The following is a 22,162-nucleotide window of genomic DNA, read 5'->3' on the forward strand; positions in this document are numbered from 1 at the left end:
AGTGAATATATTAGAAGGTTTTTTTTTCAGGTGACATGGCGCCAAAACCGCAAGAAGTATCAAGTGACGGTACGAAATGCACCGAAAATTCTGGAAACAGGGTCGTGATCTCCGGAATGGCGGGCCTCTACCCTGACTCACATAATGTCAAGGAGCTACGCGATATTCTTTACAACAAGGTTCGTAAATAATCTTGTTTTCCTTTTGTTTTGATAAAAATATACAATCAATTTATTGAGTATAAGCACTAATAGTTTGTTCCCAAAAAGTATTTAGTAAGTGATTTATTTTTCGTAAATTCGAAGTTTATTCCATATAATTTATGATTACGCTTTTAATACTCAAATAGGTTTGTATGGATTGAACTGACATCTTGGTACTCTTCCAAAATTAGTTTTCATCCATGTTTACTTACAGCAAACCGTGACATTATGTTTTAAATAATACCTTACGTTAAGTCTAATAAAGTTATTACAATAACAGGTAAACCCATTGTCGACAAAGAATGCCCGTTGGGAGTATAACCACCCAGAGGTCGCTCAACACACGGGAAAAGTACCGGAGCTACAATATTTCGATGCCCAATTCTTTAAAGTGCATTATCGCCTCGGAAACGCCATGGATTCCATGTCGAGGAAGCTTCTCGAACAAACCTTCGATGCTATATATGATGCAGGTTAATAATAACTCATAACGCTGTGTATTAATGAGTTGAAGTTGCCAATTTAATACATTGATCATAATATGGTATTGGCATTTATTGAGATAAAATATTCTTGTTAATAAATTATTCAAATTATATAAATTTCACTGTAAATAAAGGTGCAAATGGTATTCAAAAGAAAATTTAAAAATTCGCTTCTAGGTATATGCCCAGATCAATTGTCTGGAACTAAAGTTGGAGTTTATGTTGGTACATGTTACTCGGAAACCGAAAAAGCATGCTTCTACGTCGCCAATTCAAGAACAGGCTTCGGTATAGCAGGGTAAGTTAAGCTCACTAGCCTGCAAATCAGTAAGTGTTATGTATTTAATTTTTAGCATTTAATTTTTAGCAATTTAATTTTTAGCAATTTATAGCATTGAAATGCTTTTTATAAATGAGAAATTTTCTGAAATAATAGAAAAAGTTCGATCACGGGGCGGGATTCGAACCCGCGTTTCTTGCCTAACCGTAGCAACGCCTAGCCTCTCGGCCACCCGTGATCCCGCCACAGTAATGGAATTTCTTCTAATCTTTCGGTTTCATGTGCCTAAGGGGCACCCCACGCCATCTATTGAGATGATTAAGAACCATCACAACCAATACGAAACATTATTTCAATAATTACAATATTGTATCGATGGAACGCGGCCTTTGTTAAATTGAATTTTTAGTTTTATAGCATTGAAATGCTTTTTATAAATGAGAAATTTTTTGAACGAATAGAAAAAATTCAATGTTGTTATGTATTTTCTAAGGTGACTGAACATAGCTCTTAAAATTCGGCTTACAACATGTTTTCATGAATGTTTATCGATTTCTTTCAGATGTAGTAAAGCAATGTTTGCTAATCGAATTTCCTACTGGCTTAATGCCAAGGGCCCTTCAATGTCTGTAGATCAGGCATGCTGCAGTTCCACTGTCGCCTTGGACCTGGCTTACCAGGCTATTATGCATGGAGAAGTTGATTCAGCCATCGTAGGCGGGGCAGGCCTTTGCTTGCATCCACAATCGTCTGTGCATTATGGACGGTAAGATACTCGAACTAATCCTACTATCCTATTAATTTTATAAATGGGAAAGTTTGTAAGGAGGTGTGTGTGTTTGTTGCTCTTTCACGCAAAAACTACGAAACCGATTGCAATGAAATTTGGTACGTAGACAGCTGAACAACTGTAATAACATATAGGCAAGTTTTTATCCCGATATTCCTACCGGATACGGACTTACGCGGGTGAAACCGCTGGGCACAGCTAGTAGTTCATAAAATCTTAGTAAATAATCGTACAATGCAAAATAACGGTAAAAACGATTTAATATTAAGGTTTTAATTGTTGAACATTTTCAGTATCATGCCCGTAAGCAAAGATGGAAAAATGAAATCGTTTGATATGGACGCATGTGGATGCGTAAGATCCGAGGCGATCAATGTTTTGTTCCTGCAAAAGGCAAAAGACGCAATGAGGTATCGAATTAAAAATAATAATAAAAAAATGTCCCACTATACATTAAATTCTCTAAAGGGCCTCTGCGTGTTGGATCTGTGTCCCCACGTAAGCCTTCCAAAAGACTGGGTGCTTTCCTTCTGGAGGTACCCGAGTATTATGGAGAGATACATATAATAATAAAATATAATAGTTTAAAAAAACTATAAAACACGCTTTAACAAAAATCATATTTTGCAAATTGAAAACTGGAATAATTTTATCAAATTAGTGTATTGTCATCGGTCCTCAATAAATCTACAAAGTTTGAACGAAATCTGGCCGTTTAAAGTGGGTCAAAATCGCGCCCAAAGAAGTCAGTTACAAACAAACAAACATACAAACAAACAAACATACAAACAAACAAACATACAGGTGAAGCTAATAAAAAGCGTGTAAAAATCATCTTTATTCAGAAATAGTATAGTCCAGAATATATTCTTTTATATTCTTATAATTAAACAGTAACCAGAGTATTTATTCGCAATAAGTATTTTTTAAATAATTGCCATGCAATATAAATTTTAGTAACCTCAAAACAATGGTCAGTTATTACTTTTTGTCACGAGTCCACGATGGCCAGATCTTCGTTGTTTAAAAGCTTATCTTTCTGTGCATGTAGAGGTACGAACGACCAGTAAATATAGAGTTTGGGTTGTGGTTACTTGGGCAAGTAATTGGTAACTTATTATCTATACTAATATTATAAAACTAAAGAGTTTGTTTGTTTGTTTATTTGAATGCACTAATCTCAGGAACTACTGATCCGATTTGAAAAATTATTTCAGTGTTAGACAGCCCATTTATTAAGGAAGGCTATATATGTACCACGGACGAAGCCGGGGCGAATCGCTAGAAAGCTCTATTTATGAATATTTTATTTGGTATATCTTTAGAAATCTCGTCATCTATTGTCGGCAACTTATGACAGTGTCCTCTCCCAGACCACTCTATAGATAACTCTTGACTAGACGTTGGTCGTTCCTACCTGTATATGGGACTCTTGTTCTAGGCTCTTGTTCTATGATTGTATATTTCAGTTTAAAATTGGTCAAAATAAAGTCTTAAGAAGTCGGTTACAACTATCCAGTACACATACAGTAAACATACAGGTGAAGCTAATAAAAACGTTTTAAAAATAAAATATGCTTATACGAAATTAAATGAAGTGTCATTGGATTGGCCTTTAATCCAACTAATATTATAAATGCGAAAGTTTGTGAGGATGGATACATGTGTATGTGTGTGTATGTTTGTAACTCTTTCACACAAAACCTACTGAACCGATTGCAATGAAATTTGGTACATAGATAGCTGGATAGCTGGATAACACCGATATTCCTACGGGATACAGACTTACCCGCGGGGCGCTACTAGTATATAATATAAGCAGACGAGATATACGCCTCCAAATTTGTAAAAATGGTCGTAGTTCATCTTCATCGAAATTTCACAAAGTACAAAATTACATAGTAGCATAAAAATAATAGCTTATAATAAAAACGTCACGAGACGTCGTTTTCCGGCAATGGAGACAAATGCATTAATTGTTTTAGTTTGAATTAGCATTCCGAGCGTGCGAATTCTGCAATCGATGCGTTATTTTTGTTTGATTTTTATTTCCTTTTTATTTATCCCTTTCCAAATTGAAGTCGGCAATCCGTCCGTAAGGTCTGCAATCGAACTTACGCCTCTCGAAATGTTCATGGGCGGTGGTAGCGCTCACCATCAGGCGACCCACCAGCTCCAATGCCGACAATGATATAAAAAAAAATTTCCACTTCTGAATTTCGATATAAACACTATCCTTCATTCCTTCTCGGAACTCAAACAATATAAGTATGAAACATTTGTCCAAATCGTTGTATGCACATCTAAAAGTTGAGACAGGCAGAATGTTGTTTTCGCATTTATGTTATAAAGATTTTCACACCTCTGATATAATATATATCATACGTTATGTATAATTTAAATTGGTGTCTGATCTTTTTTTTATGTCATAGCGGGTAACTGAGCTTGTGGTTCGCCTGATGGTAAGCGATCACCACCGCCCATGAACATTCGCAAAGGTAGTGCCTCTACGAATGTGCTGTCCGCTTTTATGGAGTAAGGGAAAAGGAGAGGATTATAGACTGGAAAGAAGGAATGGACTAGGTGATGGGTGAGGAAAAGGAAACGGGCCTCTTTACGATTATTTAATCATTTTCTTTTTACAAGGATCTATGCAGAAGTAGTACACGTTAAATGCGAATTCGGCGGTTTGCTTGAAGGTGAAAACGGACCCAAGTATGGTTTTTACCGGGAGCCAAATGACATAGCGTTATTTTTTAAAAAGTTTTACAAAGAAGCCAATGTGCGTCCTCAAGCTGTGGAATACGTGGAGGCGGTTGGTTCTGGTGAGATATCTTGCAGATTTGTTGTTTATGTGTTCTCATCTTATTATTATCTTAATATATATATAATAACTGACCCGGCAAACGCTGTTCTGCCTCACTCTTGTCATTTGGGGAAAAATAGACGTTGGCCGTTTATCAGACCTACCCGACATGCACATAAAATTTCATAAGAATTGGTCCAGCTGTTTCGAAGGGTTATGGTGAGTAACATTGTGGCACGAGAATTTTATATAGGTATATAGATTACGTGTCACTTGATTACGTGTCCGCAATGGATCCTAAAATGCTCAACCAATTTTAATCAAATCTGCACACCATGTGCAATTTAATCCAACTTAAAATATGTATAGTTCATATTGTTTCGGACTACCCGGGCCGAGCATGCGCGTGTAGTTAGTACTAATATAATTTTTCATTCATTTGTTCTAACAAGTACAGCCATTTAAGATGTATGTGAACTATATTTTACCTTTTTGTAATAAATTTTATGTATATTTTTGTAGCAAACAATGCTATCTATGTATTATTAAAAAGACTAAATATATATTTTTAAAAAACTACACAATCGGGGCAGAGTTACGGCTAGTTGCTTATATTAATTAAATCTTCACTTTAAACAGCAACCCCAGAGGCAGATAAAGCAGAATTAGAGGCTATTGGTAAAGTGTTTTGTGAAAATCGTGACGATCCCCTGTTTGTTGGAAGCGTGATGTCTAATATTGGTTATGGAGAGGCAGCTTCTGGAGTATCTGCTATAACTAAAGTAAGTGCTTCATTTATTTATAAACTAGCGGTAAGCGTCGGGCTTCGCCCGTGGCACATATATGGCCTTCCTTAATAAATGGGCTATCTAGCACTGAAAGAATTTTTCGAATCGGACCAGTTCGGAGTAGTTCCTAAATTTAGTGCGTTCAAAGAAACAAACAAGCAAACTCTTCAGCTTTTTAGTATTAGTATAGATCTAACAAAATTTTAATACAATAATACAGTAGCAAATCTATAAACAACGGTTCTAATAAATTTAAATAGCTATAACGAAGCTTTCAACACTTACATCTTTTTTTCTACTTTAGGTACTTTTGGGCTATGAAAATGGTAAACTGGCAGCCAATCTAAACTGTGATAACCCAAGAACCGACGTAGATGCATTGCGTAGGGAGAAAATACGCATTGTGACTGAACACCAGTCCTTTGGTGGAGGTTATACCGCTATCAATGGATTGTCAGTGACTGGCATTAACGCTCATGTATTACTTCGTGGAAATAATAAGCCAAAGGCATAGTATTCACTACACTACTTCTTTTGTCTTTTACACTTTAGAGTAGAGCATCAATGTATTTAAACACAAGTCACAAATTCTTGACAAATGTGATTATCATTTTAAAATTAGAATAATTACATCAATGAATGCATATGTAATAGACCAGCCATAACTAGAAATAATCACGAATCTTGAATTGAAAAATTACAGATTATTAAACTTGCCATTATCTTCTTAGGACTTGAACCGTTACAAAACCAATATCCCTCATCTAGTCACAATATCAGGCAGGCAGCAGTCTGCCGTAGAAAAGATATTAGAGGAATTGAAGAGCCACCCGATTGATCCAGAGGAACTCGCACTTCTCCATAACATTCACCAATCTAACATCAGCGGTCACTTGGGAAGAGGTTTTATTGTACTCGGTTAGTATCAGTCGGTGTTAAAAAGGGTTTATTACATTCTTTTTTACTTTAACGTTGAGGGTCAAGTTAATTTCCATATTCAAATAGGAGCATAGCATATTTAAATAGGAGTTGCCGGGTTCAACCTTTGTTTATATTATGCCACCGACCGAATAAATATAAATTCTAGCATGATTGACACCATTTTCCGTAATTCCTAATCTTGACCTCACTTAACAGAACCACCAATAAGCTCAAAACGAAAACATAAATTTTTATCGTAACATTAATATCATCTGGAAATTTCAGACACCAATGAAAAAAATGAGACAGTTAGCCTCAGTCAGAAAGCCAATTTCTTCGATGACGGGGCTCGCCCGCTGTGGTTCGTGTACAGTGGGATGGGCTCACAGTGGGCCGGGATGGGCACGCAACTCATGCGCATACCTGTCTTCGCCTCAGCTATAGAACGGTATTACTTACTTTATAAAGCAATCCATTACATATGACGATTGTTGTGACGATCATCAGCTTTAAACCCTCGGGTCCAAAATATTATTGGGACGCGTGCACACAGTTCGAACAACACACACATGTTTCTCAACTACGCAAAAACCGAAAATAAATAATTCAGACAGGTTTCGTGGATGATAATTAAAAGTAAACGTTTTTAATGTGCATTAAGCACATATTATTAATAAAGTTCCATCACTTTTTGAGTCTTTTTTGGCGTCAAAAATGGCTTATCTTACTTTTACAGTTGCCGAAAAGTCTTAGAGCCGAAGGGTGTGGATATAATCCATATAATCACTTCACCAGACAAGAAAATCTTTAACAATATCTTACATTCGTTTGTTGGAATTGCTGCAATACAGATTGGACTCACTGATGTCCTTACGGCATTGGGAATTGTGCCTGACAAAATTATTGGTAAATATTAGATATTTATTTATTTATTTATTTATAAACTTTATTGTGCTGCCAACAAAATACAAAAACAACTTATACTAAAAAAAAGGAGATACAGCACAGAAGGCGGCCTTATCACTTATAAGTGATCTCTACCAGGCAACCAACTTAAATATAGATAGCAACATAATTTAAAAGTAGGTAGGTAAAAAGTAAAGCATATATAACAAATAAAAAAACTACATTCTAAAAATTTACATACAACATACACATATATAAAATAAATATACATACAACATATACATATATAAAATAAATATACATACACATATACACTATTTATACACTATTTAATATTTTTTACAATAATTGTCAAGAGATTTAGGCCTCCAAAAGCCTCCAACTGATGTTTTTTTATTATTCATTAATAATAAGAAACATCAGTAATCAAATATGAAGGTGCAAATAAGAACTACGTATCTACTAAGTCCCACAGATGACTATTTATAATTTTAATAAATAATTGAACATATTGTAAACGCAGGTCACAGTGTAGGAGAGCTAGGCTGCGCGTACGCAGATGGCTGTCTCACAGCAGAAGAGATGATCCTTTCAGCGTACAGTCGCGGGCTCGTGTCTGTACAGACTCCGTTCATACGAGGCTCTATGGCTGCAGTTGGAATTGGTTACCAGCAGGTGCGATGTTGTTTGGTTAAGAACAATAATCACAATAAAAAACAAGTCAATATATTTGGCCATATCTCATGTAATTTACTCAGTTCTTCACAGACTTACATGACTCACTAAAGGAACTGACTAACGTTGAGGTATATAAGTGCATATAAAACTCATCAGAAAAATTGTTTTTAGGTGTACAAACTGTGTCCACCTGAAATCGAAGTGGCGTGTCACAACAGTTCCGAGTCGTGTACTATCTCTGGGCCAGCGGATATTATGAACGAGTTTGTTGAGTCTCTGACCGCTAAGGGCATATTTGCGAAGGAAGTTCCGTGTTCCAATATTGCTTATCACTCAAGATATATTGCTGATGCAGGTAATGAAAATGATTCGGATATTACATTCAAATATTTTAATTATTCCACTAATTTACGGTACCTTGAACTAATAAATGACAAGTTACGGTTACATCTGTCTTATTCTAATATTCAATCTTTTTTTTCATTAGCTCATTTCGATGTTTAAACTTTCAACCGACTTCAAAAAAAGGAGGAGGTTATCAATTCGACTGCTTTTTTTCATTTCATTTTTTCCATATGTTTACTGTGTGAACCGATTCTTATAATTTTCCTTCTCATTTGAAAGCGGATGCCTGCCATATGGTCCCAATGAAATTTGGTATAAGTCTGACAATTTGAGGTAGTTCTGTATGTTGTTAAAAAATTCTTATATTATCTTTGCACAGGACCCGGCCTTTTGCGATATTTGAGGGAAGTCATAAAGACGCCGCGACTGCGCACTGAACGTTGGGTATCCACATCCATTCCTGAAGAACGATGGGATGAGAACCTTGCAAAATATTCCTCAGCGGAATATCACACCAATAACTTACTCGTAAGTTTTATATTACAAGTTTCATGAGTGTTAGTTTAGTTATACCCTAAGAAAAAAAATCATTTCATTGTTAGGGTTGCTTTACTTTACGTAGTTTTTTGTAACGCACTTCTTAATTTTCGTAAATTAATCCAGTCATATTTCTCTTAAAATTTTATAAACTACGTCAATATCCATAAATGGGCTTCTCTAGTTGTTATACACAGAAAATTTGAATTAAAACAAAATAAAAAATGCAACGATCCCTTTTATTAAAAATTTAGAATAGAATGTTATTTACTAACATAATATGTTTCTGTGCTACAGAACCCAGTTCTATTCGAAGAGACATCTCACCACATACCAAAGAATGCGGTGCTCGTAGAAGTAGCTCCGCATGGACTCCTGCAAGCGATTCTGAAACGCTCTTTACCTAACTGTACAAATATTCCTCTCACTCGCCGAGGTCATGCCGATAATGTTGTACATTTGTTGGAAGCTATTGGAAAGTAAGCCAGTTTAATGTCGAAGTTCAAAAATTCTACTAATTCTGAAAATAGAATATTATTATTAAATTCATCTAATCTTAACATGGTAGGCTTCCTACCATTATAATATTCAGTAGCTGTTTGTAGTTATTTGTATGAAAACAGGTAGTTAGTATTTCATGTTATTCGTATTTTTTTAGTTTGTTCATGGAAGGATACAATCCGAAAGTACAAGCGCTGTACCCGAAAGTAGAATTCCCCGTATCTTCTGGAACACCGATGCTCGGACACTTGGTAGAATGGGCTCATACCGAAAAATGGTGAGTGTCTATATATTGCTGGCTTGTAGTGACACATTTCTGAATCGCGTAAGCGAAATTTTCACGCTACAGAGGGATATATATATAACTATCCAACATCATTCAATCGGGGCCTTACAGGCCGGCTGGATTTCCACCTTTCTTCCTCCACAGGCTCAAGTTTAAGCTCCCCTCACACCTGTTTTGTTTATAAGTAGAAATGAATAAAAAAGGAATCTTTATTTTCATAGGATATACAAAGGAATCACAAATATTACAAACTTGTTTCACGTTCTTACAGTTACGACTTAAGTTAAAATACAAACATAAATTCATTGGATGCTGAACTAAGCAATGCTTGCCTGCGCGACCATTAAACGAGTAACAGTAATAACTCTAAGGATCAGGATGGCGATAATTTTGTGTTTATTGTATGAAAATTATGTAAAAAATTAAACATTTAATATTATTGTAAAACAGTTGATTTTCTCGAAACTACAAGTCTCGATAGTTATGTGAAAACCACGGGATTATGCGTAGTGGAAATAAGGTATTAGGTTTAACGGTTCTTATCGGTATATGGCACATGTTCAGTATCACAGCTCTTTGCAGAAAATATTTAATCATTATTATAAAATTATTTAAGGACTTATTTTGATCTTCTGATTCAGTGATTAGACCACTGTTCCGCGGCACTTTTGTATGCCGCCAAATTTTGCAAATATATATTAATGTTAATATTTTAAAATTATATCATTTAAAAAGAAAAATATTTTAATTAAGCCCTTAATAAAAGTGTAGCTATTATTGTAGTATATATTAGATTATTTCTTATATTAATTTTTTTTTTGTCATAAACTATTTATGCAGTGTGTAGTAAGTAAATAATTTTTATCTTTTTCTTTGTGTGCCGCCAAATTTTGAAATCGTTAAATATATGCCGCAAAAAAAATGTTTGAGATCTCTGTTTTAATTCATTAAATATACCAATTAATTATAGGATTCTGCCTCTGTACGTATCTGCACATAGAATAATGGCAGCGTCCTGCAAGTTTGTTTTATCGATTCACGATGATGAACACAGCTATTTACGAGGACACGTAATCAATGGTAAGACATAAACAGTATTTAGTGATAAACTAATTGTATTTCATACAGTTTCTACACTAATATATTTTATAATATTCGAATTATAGAGTAAGAATTTGTATTTTTGTTGTAATGGATAAACTTTTTTATTTATTTATTTATTTATTACAATATTCATACATACATATATTTTTAAAATTGAAAATTAACAATTTATAACATGTATTACATTCAAAAACTACTGGACCCATTTCAAAAATTCTTTCACCATTAGAAAGCTGTAACTTCACTGAGTAACATAAGCTATATATGTACCACGGGCGGAGCCGGTGCGAACAGTTAGTAAGTAATAATCACGCATTAATCGTGAATTGAAGTAGAGTAAGATGTAATAAATCTTAAGAATCCGGTCGTTTCTGAGTAGGAAACCCAGACAATTTAAATGACCTTCTTGAAGAAATGATACATTCTTTAGAATTCTTTACGCTCTGTTTCCAACTTAGAATTCTCGGTATTTTAGAAGTCAAGATCCTTCTGTAAATACTGTAATATAATATATTATATTGTTATCATCAGGAACGAACTTTTACCCCTTCTCTGCTGCCTTGGTAGCCGTGTGGGACACTCTAACGATGAGTACAGGACAAGCCAAGCGGTGTCAGTCGGTTCAGTTTCACGACATTAAGTTTCTGGTCCAACCTTTGTTACACAAGAGAAGACAGTTGCGCCTCAATGTAGCTCTACATAGAGGCACTGGTAAATTTGAGGTAACTATGCTCCATAGCACAATTGGAAATGACCCATGGGGTCAATATAAATTCATTTCAATGTGAATACTAAAATTTAACAATCAATTCACAGAGCACTTACTTATTAATTGCTGAAATGTTGCAAACATTTATTTCTTATTAAAAGTGTCATGTCAACAGGTTACTAATGAAAGCATAACTGTAGCTACTGGCAGTATTCAAATAGTTGATCATAGTGATAGCAATCGGCTATTCAAGATCCCAGTCGAACATAAAGGACCATTGACTCTCAAGGCTGAAGATATCTACAAATTACTTTATATCCGCGATTATCAATACAGGTAACAACATAAAGACTAGCAAAGAATTTAACCTATCCTGTCCTAAAAAGCTAATTAAAGTTTCATATCGCGTTCAGGATTCTAGAGCCACCAATTAAATGAAACATGTTTCAAATAATATCACTTTCATTTCAGGGATGATTTCCAAAGCATTAATGCGGCAAACGAGTCCTTTACCGAAGCTAACCTATCTTGGAACAATAATTGGGTGACTTTGATCGATGGTTTGTTACAATTAAATGCATTACGAGTAGCAAATACATCCGTGTCTCACCTAGACTACATAAGGAAGTTGAACATTAATATTGACGAGCACAGATTGTATGCTGACAACAAAACCCTAAGGGCCGATATGCTTGATCTTTATGACTGCACTAGGTACTGTTTTAGAATTTTAAAATAACGATTATTTATCCATAAAAAATATGAATACGATGATATACTTTTCGTGCTTGCATTAAACTTGTTTTGTGTAAATGCAATTACAATGGGAGATAGTAAACAGCAATTCGTTTTCAGGTGTGGTGGCGTTCTTATAGAAAACCTAAGATTTCACGATTTGCCTTTGATTAAAACGGACACTTTTGCCATCAAGCACTTGAAATTTGTTCCACGTGTAACAAACAATCTGTTAAATGTATGTATAAATAGCTGAAGTAATTCGTTATATCTATTTTCAAATATATTTCAATGTTACTTATTAATTTCAGGAATCATCTGCGCTATATGTACTCCTCCAAATAATCGCAGAAAATGTGAATAAAAATGAATTAAATGCCGTCAAAATTTTGAATAATTCTGAGCATGGTGCGACATTCGACTGGATTAATGAATCTTTACCGAAATCCACAGCGATTAACCTTAACTTTGTTGAAAATGAAACTAATAATTTATTTGAAGGAAAGAAGCCTTTGCATAACGTTAACATTATATTTGTAAACGACTTGTCGCGCAGTGACAAGGTAAATAAATAATCTTTAGTGTTATGACTCCTATACTAATTACGTTCACATCGATTTGTTTGCAAATATTTTTCTGATTACAGGTATGCAAGGAGCTTTATAAAATTCTGCCTTCAAATACATTTTTAATTAACAAAGAGCATTGCGATGTATCTAAAATACGACCCTGTTCCTTGTACACTGTTATTTGTGACCATCAAATTGGAAATCACAAAATACAATTAATCAAGTGGCATCCAGAAAATATGGCAAGAGGTACAAACGCCTTTACTGTCAAAACCAAATCAGATTTATTACATCTAAGCTCCGTATTGGACTCTTTACCTTTAAACCAAAGGGTTCTTGTGTTTGCTCAATATCCAGCGACGCCTAATCTGGAAAATTATGTAAACCAATGGAGAAAGGAGGGACGTATTATCAATTTATTTATGATTAACCATGAATTAAATGGAGATCAGTTTATAGAAGACTTGCCACAATCTGACTTGGCCATTAATGTTTTGGATCATGTACGTACTTTTAAGATCATTCTTTTTGTAAAACATATGGTTTTCCACCTTCTAATATTATTATGCTAAATGTGATATCATCAATGTAACCCAAGCCCCTGCACAAATAGTACTTAAAAGGAGGATAAATCAGAAATAGAAGGACTCTATGAGTGGTTCAACATCAGATCTGTTATTTGTAAATGACAATTTTTTTTTTCTTAAATATCGTTATTTTATTAGATTAGAGTTAGAGTTGTATTGCACCATAATAATAAGAAGTCATGCAAGGAAAGAAGTTTTTATAACGTTAAGTTGACATGATTTTGTATATAAATTATGTATGTTCACAGTTTATTAATATAACAGGTTATGCTTTTATTTTAGGGTATTTGGGGCGGTAAATACTACGTTCCAAGTTCGGTAAACACACATTTGTCCAATAAAGGTCAATGCGCTGTGCTAAAAAGCTTAAAAATTGGGAATATTGAGTCACTGAAGTGGTTTGAAGCACCTAGAACTTTGGAATCTGGCATAAATGTTCAGGTAAGAGAATTTCATTCATAATTATTTTGCAGATGTTGTTATATTATTTAAAATCTGTTGTTATATTATATTTATATATTTTTTCCTATTATACTTAAAATCATACAAATATTTCCTAGGTTCATTATGCTGGAATTAATGATTTGGATGTTAAAAGAGCTTTTGGTATAATTCCATTCGCTAAAAATACTAAGGAAAGCTTCTTTGGAATGGACTTTAGTGGAGTGACGCAAAGGTATATCATCATCATCATCATCATCTGAACATATTTTATTTTATCACTGCAGGAACACAGGCCTCCTAAGAGGGTTGAGATAATAATCAACCACGCTGTCCAAGTGCCGTTTGGCAGATGTCATAATATCGTCGAAGTTTGGATTCTTGGACTTGCCGGTTTTATTAAGATGTTTTCTTTCACCGTTTCCAGCAGTAGTGATACGGATAATTTGCTGATGAATTGAAAAATAAGTTTATTTAATGCACGCTCGCCTGGTCTCGAACCCCCGAATTTTCGATTTCCACTAAGTCAGAAGTTCCACTATGTCTAAGAAAGTAAAAATATTAACTCGATTCAATACAGATTTCGAATATATTCGCTATGATGAAATAATAAAATATTTAATACAGCATGACAAAAATTATTGATGATTGTATTTGTAAATGAAAAGCATTCTGTCTAATCTTAATGTCCATATTTTCATTGATACCACTGATCATTTTTGAGACTCAAGTCACAAAGTAATTTCATTGCAGTGGCACAAAAGTTATGGGCTTGATCAAGGGCGGTTCAGTGAGCAGTCAAATTAAAGCTAATCCAAACCTCTTGTGGCCAGTGCCAGAACATTGGACTCTCGAAGATGCAGCAACGGTACCTTTAGCATACTGTATGGCATTTTACGCTTTGGTGAGTTATTTATCACTATTGGTCTAAACTAAAGATGTAATTCTGTCATGTATCGGTTTTTCGTGTCTAGCTGTCCGCTGGTTTAAGAAGGATACAAGCTGAGATGTTGTGTAGCTGTATCGTTTCGCCATAATTGTAACCATAATGTTATTGGTTGGATCATATATGAGGTTCAAGCCTTCTTGTAAGCCCCCATCACGACAAGGTTGTCCCATGGGAGGTTATTATGATTATTATTGCGTCATAAATTACGAAAGTAACTCTGCCTGTCCGCCAGTTTCCTCTACTCGCCTAGAGACCCAAAAGATGGGAATGTTTTCCTCAAAGTCACAAAGCCGTGGGCCCAAAGCTATTATATACTATAATATTATAATATAACAAATATTATACTTAAGTGTGTTATTTATAAACATAAATAAGTCTATGTCTTTGGCCCTTACATCTACGTGTAATATTAATTACATTTTAATTATCATCTATGAATTTAACTCAAATTATGGATATCATTTATTGCAGGCTATGAACGAAAGATTTTTTCCCGGAATCAAAGTTTTAATTCACGGTGGTACCGGTGCTCTGGGACAAGCTGCTATATCCATATGCTTAGCATACAATTGTGAAGTCTTTACAACTGTAAGCGATCGAAACAAGAAGCACTTCATCAAAAAGCTGTTTCCACAACTGAAAGGTATACTAAAAAATAATTATTTTTAGATATTTGACCGATTTTATATATCTCACATAAGGTACAATAAATTAATAGCATCTGCTAATTCTTGATTTATAAAACAACTATTTTTAATAAAAATAGTTGCTTTTTAACGTTTAGTTTATTTCTTTGACGTTTTATACTCACATTACACGATCATATGTATCATCTGATTGTCGTCAATAGATTCCTTTAAGACGTCATAGTATCCCCCTTGGAATACGGATCACAAAAGATGTTTAAAATTCTTCCTTTTCAAAAAATTTTAAATTGAAAATTAAACAATTCTGACGATATATTTCTTTACTTATTGCAGAAGAAAACATCGGAAATTCAAGAGATATAACGTTTGGAGACATTATTCTATCCAATACCAATGGCAGAGGATGCGAAATAGTACTAGGCGGCTTTAAGGGTGAACTTAAGAATGTAATTTTAATTCTTTAATATTTAAAGTGTCCTAGCTGTTCGCCCCGGCTTCGCCCGTGGTACATATATAGCCTATGTCATTCTGTGAAGTTGCAGCTTTCTAATGATGAAATAATTTTTAAAATCGGTCCTGTAGGTTTTGAGTTTATCCATTACAAACAACAAAACAAAAATACAAATTCTTCCTCTTTATAATAAAGTGTAGATAGGGTAGATTATTTACCCTTTCAAGTGTGTAAATATAAAAAATATCTTACTTTGGTATGCTTCTACGTGTTTTGATTTGGTAAATACATTATCACACTTCACACTAATATTATAATTGTAAAAGTTTGTTTTTTGGATGTGTATCGATCAATGACGCTGAAACTACTAAACGGATTTTGATGAAATTTGATATACAGACAGGGTATAAGCTGATGATTGGGTGATAGGATACATTTTATACCGATTAAATGCTCTCTTGGGATAAAGCAAGAATTATGATATCCGAGCGGAGTCGGGACGAGCGTCTAGTAATTACTATTCATAAAACAAAAAAAATATACGTACTAATTACCATAAACAAAAATTTTCTTACTTCACGTCTAACCTCGCACTCTCCTTGCGATCCGCAATCAACAACCTATCTTTCCCTACCCACCATTCCAAGTTCTTTCATTACTACCACCTCTCCTACTCTCTTACATTACAGCTCTTCCTTTGCTTTGTGGTTGTCTGGTAGAAATCGCTCAATAGCGATAAGACCGCCTTCTGTACCTCAACCTCTTGTGCTGTATTTTCATACTTTTTTGTCCATTTTTTTATGTAATAATTTTTACTATTATAAATTACAAGTGTATATGTAAAGAAAAGCTTCTCTATGAGTTCTTTTATAGAAAAGTAATTTATAGTAATATAAAATTTCATGTTTTTAGGTGGGATTGAAATGCTGCGCATCATCTGGTATAGTGATAGATACGAGCTTAATAAGCAATCGTGAGGATTACAACTTCGGGATGTACTGGCTTACAAAAGATAGAAGTTTCAAAATAATTAACCTTTCATCAATTTTTGAACATGGAAAAGAAGAAAGAATAAAGGTATGCAATTATAAACACACACGTGACAAACTGTCTTTTTGACAAATATCACCCAAATCGGTTCTTTACTATACTTTCGCATTTATAATATGAGAGTTTTGCCATTAGCCAGGGGTTCGTCCAGGCGAGCGTGCAGGAAATAAATTGATTTTTCAATTTATCTGTGCATGTCGATAACATCACCACTGCTCGAAACGGTGAAGGTAAACATCGTGAGGAAACTGGCATGTCCAAGAATCGAAAGTTCGACGACATGTGACATCTGCCAACCCGCAATTGGCCAGCTTGGTAGACTATGGCCGAAATCCAAAGGAGGCCTGTGTCCCTGCAGGTGGAACATGTATGGGCTGATGCTGATGAAAATATGTTTTTATTTCAGCGCCTGCAATTGCTACTAACTGAAGGTATAGCTCGAGGCTACGTGCGACCTCTGACTCGCGTGGTATACACTCCTCAAGAGGTGTCGAGAGCATTCAATCTTGTCGCGACCAGCAGACACCGCGGTCGTGTACTGATTGATATGCAGAAGGACATTTATATAGAAAAAGCAGGGTAATATTTCCACAAGTAAAAAAATTAATAAAACTAACAGATATAACAATGCTATTCCTTCTGCCAATAAAATTTTGCAGAATGTTAACCGTCAATACATGCACAATAATGATATAATACAAATATAATCGTTACCTAGTGACAGTTAAAGGAACAGATAAAAATATTTCAGATTTAATTGCTCTCCAACTAATGTCCACGTAGTGTTATCGGATAGTGATGTACTAGCAATGCAACTTGTTGACCGACTAGTCGACCGTGGAATGCGCAATTTGAAACTTATTTGCGAAGATCGATATGAAAGCTTATTATACAAATTAAGGTAAAAAGGGTTATTCATATATTTTTGTTTCTATTTTTACTTCTCGACGTACATTCTTATTATTCCAGTTATTTTTCTATTTAGTAAGCGATAGGTCTCATTTATAAATGAAATATTCGGATACAAATACTATGTCTCAATGAACACTTTTATATTTTTAGATCGTGGAAAAATGCAGGGGTTAATGTGGAATTACAAGAAATACAAAATATTTGGAACAAAAATAATATTCCTAATATTGTGGAAGACGGGAAAAATAATAACATAGAAGGAATATATGCTATTATTACGAATGACAGTAAATTTGACAACATAATTGAATTTTTGGAAGATTTGGATGCAAAAATAAATAATTCGTGTCCGCAATTAAGGTAAAAATATGATCACAATAAAAAAGATCGCCTGAAGAATTGAAATTATATTTCATATGCTTCAATCATTATTTTTGCCATACAGAAGCTTTAACTTTTATATCATTACAGGTATTTCGCCATCATAAACGACGATGATGTAATTGGCGAACATATCACGTTATTAAGGCAAAAACATCGTAAGCCAGCTACGCTCATTAGACTTCCAGCGCTGAAAAAGGTACTTTAAGATCACTTATTTGCCTTATTATTAAGTATTCATTTATAATCTCTCGTAAATGCGAATTTCGCTCTTATGCAGAATGATCATAAAGATGGAGAGTATCAAATAACACTACAAAGCACAATTGATGCAGTTGAAGAAGCATTGCTGTCTCAAGAAGCAGTCAGCAAAGTTGAGTTTGTGCCACCAGATAACAAATCTTTGATTGATGTGATAGCTAAATGGACCGGTAGGTGACAAATTAATTTCATCAAATAATCATAAAGAAGAAAAAGATCAAAACGGGGCACCAATTTTTGTTTTCAATCTTGATATCTTTGTAATAACGTTGATAGCAAAACACAGAATATCTAGATCAGGTTTTATCATAGTATAAAATAAAGTCGTTTCCTCTGTCCCTGTGTCCCTTTGTATGCTTTAATCTTTAAACAGATTTTGACGGGGCTTTATTTAATAGATAGAATGATTGAAGAGGAAGGTTTATATGTATAATAACATCTATTAAACTACTCTGAATTAACGAGTGCGAAGCCGCGGGCAAAAGCGAGTTTATACAAAGATAAAAAAATATATATACGCTTCTTTTATTACATAAAAATAAATATAAAGCCATTTCAAAAAGTAAAGAATGTAATGTGAATTCTAACTTAAGCAGCGCAAAACAAGTGAAACATTTGAACTTTACTTGTTCTGGGCACCAAATTCTTTATATAATAAAATATTCGTAAATATTAGCTGCATTTTAATTACCTCAATTATTTATTTGTAAAACTGACACTTTTCAGGAGTAAACATTCCAGTGGGTGTAGATGAAAATCTAACATTGTCTAAACTAGGCATGGATTTAACCAAAGCACAGGCCGTGCAAGCAAGTCTGAGAAATGAATACAATATATTCTACCGTGAAGATGAAATCGCTAACCTAACTATACAGAGGTAATCTTAAATTTAATTTTTAGTTTTTATAGCATTGAAAAGCTTATTAAATGAGAAATATTGAAAGAATAGAAAAAATATTATATCAATATATTCTTTCAATATTTCTCAGAGGTAATCTTTTTACAAAATACAATTTAGAAGAATTTTAAAATGTACTTTTTGCGTTACAATTTATAGTTTTATTAATTTTAAGAGCATAATTGATATGTCACGCAATTTAGTAATTTTTTTATTGTTTTAGAATACGAGAGTTGGAAGAAATTATGAAAGAGCCAGAGTTTAAAGATACCAAGGACTTGGACACTTTTTATTCCTATGTAGATCCGGATGAACTTTTCGCCACGACAGAAATGGCATTTTTGTCTACATTAAACAACAACGCGTCTATGGTATTTTTTTTTCTTTCGATTAATTTCAAAGGAATCTTATGAAATTACAGTAGCATACATTGTATATACATTCTAATATTTATATGACTACATGATGCACTTTGATTTTACATAAGAAAGTTTGTTTTACATCTTAATTAATGATTTTAGCGTGATGATGAATTTGACTCGAGTCAAAAGTTCCTGTGTATTATTCCTGGAGTAGAAGGGCATTTCAAGCGTTTCTCGGATATATGTGAAAGACTAAAATTATCAGCACTGGTGCTGCAACCAGGTCTAGCAAGCGCTCAAAATGAGACATTGCAAGATATTGCTCTACGCTTTGCAAAGGTATTTTAGATTATGCGCTTTTAATATTTTTCATACCACAAACTTTTTCAGCTATGTCCAATAGACTGTCTTAAGAAGGGCTTTTGAACCGTCAAAATACATTATTATTTACCACTGGTTTGGAACGCTGTTTTTACAGAAAACTGCAGATAAGAAACACTGCAGTTGCTCTATTAAAATCAGAATATCATATTTATATAGTTTTTATTCAAAATTAAAATGATAATGATGGCCGATAACTGTCCTGTAGATCATCAGCAGGAAAATTACATGGAATTCTAACACTCCTTCTTACTGATCTAATAAAATTTTAACATAACTTTTAAATCTCACTAACCCTTTAGTGCGATAGATCCATTAATGTTAGTAAATTATTATAATTTAAAATTATATATTATCGCTTCAAATGGACAAGTGTACGCAGTGTCCCATGAAGGACGACGTATATCTCATGACCACATTCACAAGACTAAAAGCGTATTCCTTGATCCATGAATAAGAATTTTGATTGATAAAATTGTAATAACAAACGAAATAAAAATAACAAAAAAATCGCTTACCGAACCCACCTTCTTAATATTCAAAAATCTTTTTCATAATTTAATTAAGTCTTTCCTCATTGTCTGCAATTTTGACTCTGTCGTAGACGCCTTAACTTTGCACTGGATTAGTCCTTAAAGCTATCATTTATTATTATCATTATTATTTATTTCACCTATTTGTATATTACACTTTATTCCATGTATTTAATATTATTTTTTCTTGCTCAATTATAACGGTATTTATTTATTTCTACCCTCAAGTGGTGTTGGCAGAATATCAGCGTCAGGGTCCCATTGACTCTGACATTTATGCTGAGCCAAGACCCTTTTTAGGAACACAGTGCACATTTGTCTCCGTCCTTTTTTTCCTCTCTATGTTAATTTTTCTTTGTGTAATCGTCTTATTTTGTAATTGTCATGTATTTAATGTGTTCTTTTAATAAACTTTTATCTATCTATATATCTATCTAAAATGAAGGAAATACATCTGTGTTTATAAAAATTGTTTTTTTTTGTACGTTGCGATAAATATTTCTTCATTTAATAATTATTAGTACACATAAGGCATATAACAAAAATACGCAAGCACGTACTTACTTGTTTGTTGGTTCTAGACTCTCTTGACACGAACTGAATTAAAAGACAACTTTCTTCTACTGGGTTACGAGTCGGGAGTTATTATTGCTTTGGAAGTAGCAGCTATTCTAGAAGAAAATGGTAAGATAAATGTATATAATTATAATTGGTCATAAAATGCAAAATAACCATAGGCATATGTAAACGGTAGGCTTGAGAATATTATTAAACAATTTGATAAGAATTATGTGCCTGATTAATTCTATAAAGAAGTATTTATTTTATCACATTAAGATCGCTTTTGTAGTTTAAAATTTGTAAAGTTAGAAGAAAATCGCTAGGTTATTTCTTTGAGTTTAGTTTCATGCATGGTTCGAATTCCATAAGAAATTGCCAAATGATGTTTGTTGTGGGAACCTCAAAATCGTTCAATTAGCTCACTGCAATTTTTAAACGTATACAATATTACAAGTCTAATGATACAAAAATATGCAACAAGAACTATAATAAAATCAGCTTTACTTTCTTCAAAGGTCTCACCGGTGTGGTATACTGTATTGGAGGTGCTCCTAAATATATCCAGATGTTATTCGCTTCGAAACTCCAAGAATTTAAAGACGAGACATCTCTTCAAGTAGCCGTGGGTAGACACTTGGTGAAACTCATGTTGGGACAATGTAATGCTTCACTAGATGAAGCCATCGAGAAGGCGTCGACATGGAATGAAAAAATAGATGCCTGTGTACGATTTTTGAGAGGACGAGTTGACCATTCAGCTCAATACGCTAGAGAGCTCATAAAAACAGGCTATTCACGTATTCTACAAGTTAGAAAATATTCGTCAAAACCCCAAAAGCTGCGATCCCTTCTCGTTCTAATGAAACCAAGTGATATGTCTTCAATGTTCCCGAGTAATGACTACAAATCGTCTCTACAGGATTATTCTCTACAACCAATTGTTGAATACGAGCTTGAGGCACCCTTAGCTTACGCCTCTCAAGATTTGCGTTGCGCTGGAATAATAAACAGACATCTCGACGAAGATATATTGGAAGCATTTGAGCAAAAGAGCCTCTGTGACACGTACCTACTGAATGCGGATACGTTTATGACAACTGTTTAG

General features: G+C 34.0%; 1 protein-coding gene across 1 annotated transcript; it reads left to right on the forward strand.

Annotated features, from left to right (window-relative positions):
• The first annotated feature begins 35 nt into the window (after nucleotides 1–35).
• LOC119835731 (fatty acid synthase-like) lies at nucleotides 36–22,162 on the forward strand. The gene is made up of 36 exons (XM_038360715.1): nucleotides 36–179; nucleotides 484–676; nucleotides 866–986; nucleotides 1,531–1,734; nucleotides 2,052–2,168; nucleotides 4,405–4,583; nucleotides 5,204–5,346; nucleotides 5,657–5,860; nucleotides 6,084–6,270; nucleotides 6,559–6,721; nucleotides 7,010–7,179; nucleotides 7,703–7,854; nucleotides 8,029–8,212; nucleotides 8,582–8,730; nucleotides 9,037–9,218; nucleotides 9,398–9,517; nucleotides 10,497–10,606; nucleotides 11,162–11,352; nucleotides 11,515–11,675; nucleotides 11,811–11,996; nucleotides 12,631–12,637; nucleotides 13,513–13,671; nucleotides 13,791–13,906; nucleotides 14,425–14,575; nucleotides 15,092–15,263; nucleotides 15,601–15,713; nucleotides 16,631–16,795; nucleotides 17,175–17,347; nucleotides 17,831–18,040; nucleotides 18,152–18,260; nucleotides 18,342–18,492; nucleotides 19,049–19,199; nucleotides 19,444–19,591; nucleotides 19,742–19,921; nucleotides 21,078–21,180; nucleotides 21,573–22,162. The coding sequence occupies exons 1-36, from the start codon at nucleotides 36–38 to the stop codon at nucleotides 22,160–22,162; spliced, it is 5,958 nt and encodes a 1,985-aa protein (XP_038216643.1).

Source organism: Zerene cesonia, chromosome 2 (genome assembly GCF_012273895.1).
Source record: "Zerene cesonia ecotype Mississippi chromosome 2, Zerene_cesonia_1.1, whole genome shotgun sequence".
Classification (NCBI taxonomy): Eukaryota; Metazoa; Arthropoda; class Insecta; order Lepidoptera; family Pieridae; genus Zerene; species Zerene cesonia.

What these genes read in the sequence shown, in the direction of transcription:
- LOC119835731 (XM_038360715.1), top strand. Translation starts at nt 36, where the DNA reads ATGGCGCCAAAACCGCAAGAAGTATCAAGTGACGGTACGAAATGCACC. An exon ending in GTGGAAATAATAAGCCAAAG is followed by an intron (nt 5,861 to 6,083) that starts GCATAGTATTCA and finishes TTATCTTCTTAG; the next exon opens with GACTTGAACCGTTACAAAAC. An exon ending in ACGAGGACACGTAATCAATG is followed by an intron (nt 10,607 to 11,161) that starts GTAAGACATAAA and finishes TGTTATCATCAG; the next exon opens with GAACGAACTTTTACCCCTTC.